This window comes from Drosophila willistoni, assembly GCF_018902025.1.
Source record: "Drosophila willistoni isolate 14030-0811.24 chromosome XL unlocalized genomic scaffold, UCI_dwil_1.1 Seg141, whole genome shotgun sequence".
Classification (NCBI taxonomy): domain Eukaryota; kingdom Metazoa; phylum Arthropoda; class Insecta; order Diptera; family Drosophilidae; genus Drosophila; species Drosophila willistoni.
Window position 1 is genome coordinate 10,368,813 of NW_025814052.1, and position 11,992 is coordinate 10,380,804.

General features: G+C 36.3%; 2 protein-coding genes across 2 annotated transcripts; one reads left to right on the forward strand and one right to left on the reverse strand.

Annotated features, from left to right (window-relative positions):
• The first annotated feature begins 3,726 nt into the window (after positions 1 to 3,726).
• On the forward strand, positions 3,727 to 6,322 carry LOC6641175. The gene is made up of 5 exons (XM_002064006.3): positions 3,727 to 4,480; positions 4,548 to 4,940; positions 5,010 to 5,473; positions 5,532 to 5,677; positions 5,739 to 6,322. The coding sequence occupies exons 1-5, from the start codon at positions 3,899 to 3,901 to the stop codon at positions 6,122 to 6,124; spliced, it is 1,971 nt and encodes a 656-aa protein (XP_002064042.2). The 5' UTR covers positions 3,727 to 3,898; the 3' UTR covers positions 6,125 to 6,322.
• An 804-nt stretch (positions 6,323 to 7,126) lies between these two features.
• On the reverse strand, positions 7,127 to 9,881 carry LOC6641176 (myb-like protein X). Its single transcript, XM_023175301.2, has 2 exons — positions 9,528 to 9,881; positions 7,127 to 8,566 (listed from the first exon to the last, which is right to left on the reverse strand). Exons 1-2 carry the CDS (start codon positions 9,835 to 9,837, stop codon positions 7,182 to 7,184), a joined length of 1,695 nt encoding a protein of 564 aa, XP_023031069.1. The 5' UTR covers positions 9,838 to 9,881; the 3' UTR covers positions 7,127 to 7,181.
• Between the last annotated feature and the right edge of the window lie 2,111 nt (positions 9,882 to 11,992).

Genomic DNA, 11,992 nt, shown 5'->3' on the forward strand with positions numbered 1-11,992 from the left:
ATGATAACCGATATATTTACTTACACATTTAAAAAATAAATCATAATTCAAATTTAGAAGAAAAATATCAAAGAATCTAAATTTGACTGTGCCGAAGTTTATATACCCTTGCTCTTTTTCTAAACTAAACTCTTTTTCTGTATCATCAATTCATCAATGCACAGACAAAACATTCCAAATATCATTTCCATTTTCTTTTCTTCCTCCTCCCCATAATGCATGCGATTGGCACGCATACACATACAGTTTATGTAGCATTGTATCTGTGTGTGTATGCGTGTGCTCAGCTGCTCAGTGGATTTTAAGCAAGAGCCGATTTATATTGACTGTAACTTGTGTTCTATTTATTCGAACTAATTGAAATTTTGGGATCTGACGTTTTATATCCAAAACTATCATATTAGTGAATTTCATAGGGATACTCCAAATGCTTCACCTATTTTTCTTATATAACTCTATGATATAGTGGTTGACTCTGACAATTTTCATACATTATCTTCTCCGGGCTATAAGTAGCTCAAATATCAGTTTCCTTTCGTCCCGATAGCTTTAAAGACAGCAGCGTGAAGTTGATTTGCACAGACGGACAGACGGTCATGGCTATAACGACTCAGCTTCTCAATCAAAAATATTCTCCGATCAAGAATATATATACTCTATGGAAAACGTCTTCTTCTGTGCGTTACAAACATCTGACAAATTTTATAATACCCTCTGCAAAGGTATAAAAAAGTGTTGTTCTTTTTAGAATAATATAAAATTATTTTCATATTGTTCCCTTCTTCAAGTTCACATGAAAGAAAATCATATGTACGCCTAACTAAAAATTAAATTTTCATCAAAATTGGCGGGAAAATAATTAGACAAAACTTGCTCTTTTTAGAGATTTTCACATAGATATAATAAAAATCCAAATTAGCGAGTATTTAGTTGGCTAAAAAAGTACGAAAATAACATTTAGTTATAAGTCTATCCTATTATCCAGTTGATGACTCCTTACGAATTGGCTTGATGTTGATCAAGAATACCCTTATATACTTAAGCATATTTCCACTATGATATAGTTCAAAGAACACGGCAAAATATACATACATAGATTGCTGCCCTCATTCGAGTGGCCCATCTTCAAATGGTGGCGAGAGTGACACTTTTTTGTTAGCCTCTTCTCTGCCTTGTCTCTGCCCTATTACTTTTTTTTGGTTATTTCCACCTAAAAACTATTCAATCTAATTGACATGCAATGTTGTTCTCTTGCTTTTGGCTCGACGCGATGTTTTGTCTGTTTCTTTTCTTTTCTTTATTGCTGTTGGCCACTTTTTTAATTGGCGTTTGACCACACATTTTTTTTTTTTTTGCTCGCCTGCATCGCCAACAGAGTTTTATTTTTGGATTTTTTTTTTTGGCAATTTTAGTTGGAACTTTCTTTCCGCAAAAAAAAAAAAAAATTATCAACAAACAGCAACAACAACAACAACAACAATGAAATACAAAATACGAAAACGAAAACAGAAAAGCGCAAAAACGTGTAGCGACCTCAGCTCTGCCATTGGCATACAAATGAACAGTAGGAGCAATCGTTTGACCATGCCACCAGCAGACCCAATACACACCCCTCCCCACCCCTTCCGACACTCGATTTTGTCATTCACCCACTCCACCTGCCGATCTGTCCAATTGTCCAATTGTCCACCTGTCTGTCCGTCTGTTCACAATGCGGTAAAAATCCAACACAGAAATTGAACTCACGTTGCGCTTATGCAAAAAGAAAAAAGAAGAAGAAGAAGAAGATACGAACAAAAGGCATTAAGCGAAAACTGAAAACAAAAGGAAAAATCAACACAAAAAAAAAAAAAATTATGTGAAGAAGACAAAAGCAATTAAAAATTATTAAAAAACATTCGTAATAATTGTCGTATAATCGTCGACACGGCGACGCGACGCGACGCACCGACACATTGACCACTCGACCTATCCAACTCCAGACAAAAAACCAAAACAACACCGAAAACACACAACAACACAAATAATTAAATAATTTTCACAGCTAGCATAGCAATAACAACAACAACAACAACAACAACAACAATACAAAACGGTAGCTAAAAATTATATAATATTGCTCGATTATGACCTGTTTTTGCTACCTCTTATGTTTGAAATCGAAAAAGTATACCAAGTTGTTGAAAATGAAAGTGAAATAGATTTCATTTGAAAGGCCGCCTTAACCAGTTGGGAATCGTAAGCGCAGCGAAATGTTAAAAACCAGCTGATAATTGTGAATAACGTTAATTATACATAAAACTTGATATTTTCTGCTGAAATAATATATGAATATCATTTTATATCATCTTATAACTAACATTTATGGGACCCGACAAAATTTGTTAACAAACAATTATGGGTTCACAAACTTTGTCGGTTTTTGTGCTTTAATTGTTTGTTTTAGAAAGAAAATAATTATATATTTACCCGAAAATAGTTGCTTAAAGATATAAACATTGAAACGTTCAACCAATTTAGCTTCTAATTTTTTCCAAATATAAGTCTTTCATTTGTTAAAAACTAAACTGGGCAAATCTCTTTTATATATTAAGCACTATTTCGAAATACTGATTTATATTGAAGTATTTTATAAGATATTTAAGTAGAAAATGCTTATGTGGGATGAACTCTAAACACTTAGCATATTACTCTGAAGAATTAAATGTACTTATCAGAATTAAGTTAATCAATGAATGAATGAAATACAGTAGAATCCGGTTATAACGACGCTCAAGGGACCGACGACGATTTTCGTCATTATATCCGGAAGACGTACTAACCAGATGGCCTTTCATATAAGTTTGTGTTGGGACCAACCAATCACTCATCGAACTTTAGTCGCTATAACCGGACGGACGTTATAACCGGATTCCACTGTATTTGAAATGCTTATTAATCCAAAAGACAATGTAGAAGGCAGAAAACAAACCTATTATTATAGAAAAGTGTCTATGCCATATTTTACTGGGTATTAAGAGTTCGTTGTCATAATTTTGTTGGCAACAAATTGAATTTTTAATTGCGCCTTTCTTTTGTTTTGGTTTGTTTTCTCATTGCCGCTTTAATTTTTTGTTTTGCTAATTTGGCCATTGAAACATTTTGTGAGTGTGTGTGTGTGTGTGTGTAAGTTTTTCCGTTTGTGTCGTCGCCGTGTAAAAGCAAACGACCAACAAAATATTTGGATACTAAATTTTTCCAAAAGGTGTGGGCGTGAGAAAGTTCAGTGTTAACCCATTTTTTTTTTGTGGCCACAGATAGCAATTAAGAAAGTGTCACCAAAGGGCTGCATTACATAAGCAGAAGAACAGAGAGAGAGACAAAGACAGAGACAGAGAGAGAGAGAGAGAGAGAGAGAAGAGAGATACAAGATATAATGAGATAGTGGAAATCTTTAGTTTTATATTACAAATTATATCTACTCTATATATTTTTATTTAAACGATATTAATGAAAGGAAAATTTTATAATTTTAATTACATATTTCGTTTATTATTGAGAATTCCAAGCTGATATATGTATGTATATATGTATATTCATATGATTCGATTGGCAATTATATATTGATTGGAAAGAAAAATAAAAGGATAAATAACCAGAAGGTTGCTACAAATTTGATTTGAATTTCTATAATTTTTTAAGACGAATTTTTCAAGTTTTTTAATTTCTGGGAATTATCTTTCATTTTCAGTTTGAAGTGTGAACCAAAATTGTATTGAGCTTAGCTAATTTTTTTCCTTTTCTTTTGTTTATTAGCCAAAATTCGTTGTTATAAATTAAAGTGGTTTATATTATTGTAAGAGTATATTGTGGTAATATTTTATTGTAAGAGTTTTTGGATTTCGAAAAATCTCTGCGAATGTCGTGGCCAAATGCTGGAGTGATGACTCTAAAAGAGGGTGGTGGCAGTGGTGCACCGTTGGCCGGTGGTTTGGCACCCGATTTAAAGCCTTGGCAACGCATCGATTGGCCGGGCTGTGTCCAGGCTCGTCTCTACAATGACTGGGGACAGTATTATGCCCGTCGATTGCTCTATAAGAAGGCTCTGGAGTGCTATGGTCGAGCTCGTGCCGTTTGCCAAGAGGAAGGCGCACGACCCACAGGGATTTCATGTGTAGCACCGAGACCCAATATGCCATTAGAAATGCGTCATTGTTATAATCCTGAGGAGAAAACCTGTAGATATCGATATGTGACGCTTTTGAAGCAGGCTCAATGCGAACGATCGTTGGCTATGCCTAAACAGGCCTGGTTAACTGCTGTACGTGCTCAGGAAATAACTCACGAACAACCGGAAGTATATGAAGATATTATACTCGAACAATGCGATGCTCTTTACGATGACAATCGATTTGAGGATAATTTGTGTACACTCTATTCGGAGGCAAATCGTTTCAATTCGATAAACAATAAACAGCGTCTTGAAAATCGTCTGACTAAAGTGAGTCCGAAAGAGGGAGAGAGAGAGAGAGAGTAATCTAATCTAAACTAATTCATTTACTTTGCAGACTCTAACCGTTTTTAATCACACTGTTGGCGATACCCTAAATTGGTTCTTTAAACGGAATTTCGCTATGATTCAGGATATCGATCGTCGCCGCAAGACATTAGCTGCCTTTGTGCCACGCCCCCTGTGGAAAGATATGAAAGAGCAAAATAAATGCGATGTCCAAAGTGTTATCGATAAGCCAACAGTTTATCTAACACCATTGGAAAAAGCCCGTCGTCGTGTCTGTCGGAATATCTTTAACTATCAATATCTAGGACGTAGTGCCAAGGATGTGGCCTTATTGAGAGAATTGCAAGACAATTCCAATTTTCTTAATCCCCATCTACGGGAAACGACTCCTTTCCTGCGACAATTCAGTGCCGAACAATACAAAACAGTGCGTAAATTTTTGGTAAGTTTCAGTTTTAAGCACATCACTAACATCTGGAGCACTTTTCATTTGACTTTTGGGGTTTTTTAGAGAATGATGCATGCCCGCAATCCTTTGTATAATCGTAATCAATTAAAAGGCCACGGTTCGCAGGCCTGCGAAAGGACACTCAATAGGCATTTATATCGTCTGGAATATCAAACAAGACGCGATTGTTTCCGCATCTTACGCGAAGTCCGTCAACGTCGCCGCGAACGAAATATCGAACAGATGACAAACTATGTGGAACATATAATGTCAACATATATCGATTTGAAGACCCATCGCATATTACCCTGGAAATTTGAGTTTGTCAATGAGATATACAATATATTGGCGTTGGCCCATATCGATCGTTGTGCCGTGCCGACAAATGTTGATTTTCTGAATCCAAAAAATCGTGGTCTACTCTATCAATTGCCAGCTGAACGTATTAAAGATAAGACCATCAATTTTTGTGGTCGAAATTTATATAAAGATGTACAAAAGGATGAAGCGCGTCACAATCGTATCAAGTAAGTAGTACCATATTGTCAATGAAAACTATTTTTTTATGTGTGTGTGTCCTTGCAGTCAGAAATTGGATAGTCTGGAGGATCGATTGCGTCACTCTCGTTATTCCATCGAAAGGTGTTATGTTTTATTTGAAATGGCTAGAAATCATTTTATCGAATCACGTTTCGACAAATGTCTGACTATGGCACGCAAAGCAGTCTATGGTAAGCTTTTTCAACTAAATCCTAATAGCTAACTAACTTTTTGTAATCTCTCCTTGAACAGAGGCTCGCAATTGCAAGAGTTTAATTTGGCGTTTTAATACCATTTTTCTGGTGTGTCAAGTTCATGCCACACTCAATCGTTTTGAACGTTTGAAAGAATCATTGACCAAGGCCAGTCAATTGGCCGAAGAATTGAAATCACCCAAATTGGTGGCCTATCTATCCATTTGCATAACAGTTAATGATCACGATTTGGGCTTGAGGCGTATGCGCTATGCTGAGCAAAATGTGCGTAACAAAAATCATAGGAATAACGAGGATTCAATTCACTCATTGGGCAGTCACTCGAGCCATCATAAAGTACTCCGAATAACAGGCAATTGGTCTAAATCAAAGGACAGAGATGCGGACAGTGGCAGTACTTCGGGTATTCTAGTTAGTTTTTAAAAGCCATCCAACTTTTTGGAGGTCTTAAAGTCTAACTGGAATATCCAAGTAACTGCTTACCGATTCATAGTATTTGATTGATTTTAGTTTTTTGTCTTTTCTAACCAATTTTACCTACTCTGTACCTGTTGTCATATATTATAATCAATGGCCATTAAATCTATCAATCTGGATCATAGTAACTCTATGATTAGAATAGTTTGGGCATCAAGTTTTTGGATCAATTAAGGCAAAGATTACATATCCTCTAAGTTCTCTAATTTTTACAGTCAATACCATTCATTTGAAAATATTTTCCCCTATCTTATATATTCATAGAGTCAAGTGTCTTCAAATAAACTCAAATTTTTCGCAAGATTTAAATAATAATTTAGTTCTATTTAAATTTTATTTAACTACGTTTAATCCGCTTAATGTTTTATTTTAAATTTCAATTCAATTCTTTATATTTCTCATTACGATTTTAAATTGCGAATAGTTTCCATTAGAAAAGTTGAACAATTCTAAAATTTCAGTTCTTCATTTCAATTAATATTCTCTTAGCAAGACTTCAATTTGAAACAGGAAAACAATAAAAGTAATCAAAATGGTTTTACTAGATGAAAGATTTGACTACTTCTTTTTCCATTTCCTTTTTTGGATCTCACAAATGAGAATAATAAAGCAATTTTGAGCTCTTAGAAAATCCTCCGTAATACTTTCCTTTGCTCATATTTTTTACTTATCTTCTTTAATCTTTACTAGTATTACACCCAATTCCCAATATCCTTGGGCAAGGATAAGGCAGTTGCTGCTTGTGATTACTCAAATTATAGTCCAACTTTGATAAATCACAGAATATATATGTACATATATGTATGTATATTTTTGTTGTTGTTAAAAATCACTTTTTATTTCGGTGTTATTTGTCTTTTGTTTCTTTTTGCTTACACTTGAGTTATTCAATTGATTTCAATAAATACATATTAATTAACAAAATTATTAACAATTCATTAACAATTACAATAACTTACAATACAACTATAATAAATTAAGCGCACACACACACACACACAACTTATAATCGTAATCGTCGTCGTTTCGATTGGTTAAAGACCTCATTAGCAAGGTCATCAACAGCTTGGCGACTGTTTGAGGAGCTTTCATTGCCATTAGCTGACTGATTTTCTTTTGCCTCCTTTGGCTTGCTATTATCGTCGTTGTCCTCTTCATCAGCATCAGCACCAGCATCATCCCCATCATCATCTTCGTCGTCATCATCATTACCTTCAACTTCACCTTCATCATCATCACCTTCAGCATCGTGATCGTCGTTGTTGTTGTTGTTATCGTCCTCATCTTCATTTTCAGTAGCTTCGTCAATATCTTCTCCCTCCTCTTCATCTTCTGCTGCCTCTTCTTCTTCCTCTTCTTCGTTTTCCTCATGATCTTGTGTCATTTCGGTAGTCATTTCAGTTTGGGACTCTTCTTCAGGCTCTGCTCCCGTCTCACTTTTAGTTTCAGTTTCTATAACCTGCTCTTTCTTTGCTTCATCTTCGATTTTTGTGTCTTTCTTGTCTGCATCATCATCATCATCATCATCATCTATATTTATTTCATTTTCGCTCACATTTGCCAATTCAGGTATTGTGGTAGTCTCTTGCGTCTTCTCCTCGTCCTCCTCCTCCTGCTCTTCCATTTCTTCATCTGACTTTTGTATCTCCTCCTCTGGCATCTTCTCTTCATTCACCTTTTCTCCATGTACCGTGTAATTGTGCATCATTGTAATTGTTTCAATTACTTCGTTTGGCTTCAGGTCGCTCTCGCCAGCATGGTCAGGTGTCTCCTCCTCTTCCATCACCATCATCTCCTCCTCCTCCTGCTCCTGCTCCTCTGTTTGCTTCTCCATATTCAATTGATCGTTTGCCATTAGCATTTCACTTTCAATTGGCGATGGTTCACGTTGCTCCTCCTCCTCCTGCTGCTGCTGCTGTTGCTGCTGCTGCTCCTCCTCCTCCTTCTGTTTTGTCTCTTCAACCCCATCATTATCGTTATCATTATCGTTAACGTCATCGTTGTCGTTGTCGTTATCATTCTCATTGTCATCATCATCATCACCATTACCATCATCTTTATTTTGGGTTGTGGGCAATACTGGCTTACCATTTTTATCCACATACTGTAAACCATCCAGGCCCATTCGCATGCATTGGAAATGCATCTCAAATAGATCGGTGGTCGCCAATCTGACCACAAAATCCATACACATATTCAATTGATTATTCATGATGGCCACATCAGTCATTTGGACACACATTGCCATCGGGACACCCATCATGACAGGTATGCAAAATGGTATGGGATTCCGCACCGATATCCCATATTTTGATGAGGGGCGCTCATTTAGATACACTTCCAGTTGGGCCTCCTCCACTTGTGGCACAAACGTGACATTAGCACAAACTATGAAACAACAAAAAATGAAAAGAAATAAAGAAAACAACACAGAAAAAAGAGAGTTAATGGAAACAATGAAACAAGAAAATTCATTCGATCAATGGAATGAAAGTTGCGGGTGGCATTCGCTCATGGAATGGAATGAAAATGAAATGAAATGGAATACCAAGCAAACGAATTGCCTCCAAGCGCCAAACGATTTGTGGCATTTTGATTGGCAAATGTAACCATGTCACGAGACGCGACTTAAAAGTCGCTTGGCTTCATCCATCCATCCATCCATCCATCCATCCACCTATCCATCCATTCCGTCTCTCTTTCTGTCCGTCCCTCTGTCCGTCTGTCTGTCTGGGAAGTGTGAGTGTTAAAGTGTGGGTGGGGATGGTATGCCACGGGGTTGGTGGAGTGGGGGGGTTGTGTTATTTTTTGCCAAATGGAAATCGCAAAACTTAAACTACTAAGGCAAACGACTTGTGTTTAGATGATCGACTAGTCTAAAGATTAGTTTCCTTTTCAAGAAGATTATTTCAACATCAAATTTTTTAAGAAATTTTCAAAAGATTTTTCAAAAGAATTTCGTCTACAGATGATTTACTTTTTTAGCATTCAAATTACAGTTAAATTTCGCGAACTTGATAAAGTAAAGTTGTGTGAACTATTTGCCCTACTTTTCCAATCTGTATAACTATAAAGGCAATTTCTTTATATTTTCGTTTAGGCATAAGATTTTCAGAATTGAAGTTGATAAAACTTTTGGTTTTTTATTAACCTTTTGATTTCATTTATCAATTACAAAACAATTCGGAAATGAAACTGCTTGCTCTGATAATGAAGTTGGACTATATTGTGATTTAAATTTTAGAATTAGTTTAAACAAAAGAAAGACATGTTCTTTTTTAAAAAGGCAACTGACCATCAATAGAATCTTTCACTATCTCTCTCTCTCTCTCCCCTTGACACTGCTTACCTTTCTGATCGAATTTATATTGATCGACCTTTAGGCCGGCACAGCAACCGCATACCGGACCACGACACTCGCATGGCTGACCAAATGTTGACCAAATCGAACCCTTTTCCGAATACTTGACACTGGCCAAATTCCGACCACGAGACACACTCACTGTGGGCGGCAAGTATGGTGTGTGGCTGGCCAGTTCATAGAATATCAAACCATTGCTATAGCTTCGAGCCGTTGTCAATGAGATAAGACATGTGATGATTGCAATTAGATGTGCCAAAAAACTGGCACTGGCTCCAGCCTCAATTGAGGAAAACATTTAGTTTTTGGTTTGAAAAGTTCTTTTCGCGAAAATCCAAGCCAAAATATCACAAAAAAATAAAAACCAAAAAAAAAAAAAACGAACACACACGCACAGACACACGCACACACACACGCAAACACAGTTGAACCGATGGTGCTTTTATTTGAATTATTGGTGTGATTTCTGCTGCTGTTGCTGCTTCGTGCAATAAATTGTCAACGCTTAACAAACAATTTTTTTCAGCTGCTTCTCCGTGGCAATGGCAATGGCAACCGTTCAGCAACGGCAACAATTAAATATTAAAACGCTGAACGCGACGAGCGTTAGCTTAAAAATGAAATGGAAACTGCCGGCAGCAGCAGCAGCAGCAACAACGGCGGCAGCAGCAACATCAGCAGCAGCAGCAGCAACATCAACAGCAACAGCAGCAACAGTAACTGAAACATAAATCGAGACGAAGAGAGTGATAAAGACAGGGGCAGAGTTAGAGGCAGCGGGGGCAGAGTTCGTTAAGTTGTCGCTGCTTTTGCTGTTGCTGTTGCCGTTGTCGTTGCCGTTGCAGTTGCCGCTGCTTCTTGTTTTTTTGTTTTGTTTTTTTCGCTAGTAAACCATTTCTACACTACATTAGACTAGTCAACACAGACTCAACTGTTCATATTATGCCTTATAAGTGCGTTTTGTCTTATTAGGTGCTAAGAGTGTGTTTAATCTCAAAACTTATTTACTTGGGTATCATATCAATCTTGTAGAATCTACTAGGAAATGCTAAGAAATGGGTTTTGGGCATGATATGGGGCTCAATGTTACTCTGATTGAGGAATTCCTTCCCTTCTAATGCTAACCCAATAATTTATTAAATTTAAAGTTTTAAAAGAGATTCTCAAGAATTTTCACATTTGAAATGAACATTATTGAACTCATTGCCTCCGCCATCTGAATTTTGTTACTTAATACTTGGTATTTGCAAATTATTTATTACGATGAAATATATGAAATCTTTACATACCAAAATCTTTATGTTATTAAATTATTTCAGAGTTTTTAAGTTATATGTATCTCACTCAAATGCTTACCTATTTACTAACTATTGCTAGTACCCTCAAGTTGCATTAATTAGATTAATATAGAAATAGTTTTTGTTGGAGTGAAATATTTTTATATCGAATTGTATTCATCTCATCTCATCTCATCATCTTCGATGAGTATTTGCCTCTAAAATGTCTCTGTATTTAGGAAGGGAAGGAATAGGAATTGAAAGAGCAGCCAATTAAAAAACGAGAATTCGGAATTCATTTTTTCGTTACTTTAAATCCAAATGAACACAAAAAACTGCCCAACTTTTAAGTTTTCTTCAGCAGCATATCTTTCAAACTATTTCAAAGTCTAAACTAGTTGCGAATTACAACTGAATCGAATGAAAATAAAGCAAGCCTAGCTTACAATTCTAAAGTTTATCACTATAAAGGATAACTTTTTGTCTAATTTGACTTTACATATACGATAATCAGTAGAGAATCGAGTGTTCTCTTGCTCGGCGAGTGTATACTGTAATTCGACTTGATTTTGTGTTTACTAAAATGTTTTTTCTTTCTTTTCTTTCTTGTTATCAGCATGCTGCAATCGTCAGCCAAGTTGCTTCTCTGCTGTTGCCGTTGCCGTTGCTGTTGCTGTTGTTGTTGCTGCTGTTTGTTTGTCTATTTCCACTTGGTCTTGTTGCGTGAGTCGCAGCAACGTTTTTTTTTTTTTTTGACAGTGACAACAAAATTGCGACGATCGTGACTGGCTGGGAAAGCCAATAACAACAATAGCAGCCGAAAAATATAGTGACCTCTTGTATTAAGCCAACCCCTCCACCCCTCCCCCGCTATTTCAACCACAACTGTTCATTGTGGTTCCCATTGTTGTTGTTGTTGTTGTTGTTGTTACGCAAAACACTTTTTCTGGTGGCAGGTCATGACTTTCGACTATTAATAAACTGGAAAAGTGTTAAGGAAATTCCAAAGGAAAGACATCTTCTTACCTTCTACTCAGATTCCTTTTCAATATGCCTATGAGCATTGCATAATTGCATAATACCCATCGTCTGGGTCTTCAAATAGAGTCAATCTAATTAATCATTATTAAGCGGATCCATAACGTGCCAAGTTCGATTTGGATGATTGATAAAAAA

What these genes read in the sequence shown, in the direction of transcription:
- LOC6641175 (XM_002064006.3), top strand. Translation starts at nt 3,899, where the DNA reads ATGTCGTGGCCAAATGCTGGAGTGATGACTCTAAAAGAGGGTGGTGGC. An exon ending in TTGAAAATCGTCTGACTAAA is followed by an intron (nt 4,481 to 4,547) that starts GTGAGTCCGAAA and finishes TTTACTTTGCAG; the next exon opens with ACTCTAACCGTTTTTAATCA. An exon ending in GGCACGCAAAGCAGTCTATG is followed by an intron (nt 5,678 to 5,738) that starts GTAAGCTTTTTC and finishes CTCCTTGAACAG; the next exon opens with AGGCTCGCAATTGCAAGAGT.
- LOC6641176 (XM_023175301.2), bottom strand. Translation starts at nt 9,837, where the DNA reads ATGTTTTCCTCAATTGAGGCTGGAGCCAGTGCCAGTTTTTTGGCACAT. An exon ending in ATATAAATTCGATCAGAAAG is followed by an intron (nt 8,567 to 9,527) that starts GTAAGCAGTGTC and finishes GTTGTTTCATAG; the next exon opens with TTTGTGCTAATGTCACGTTT.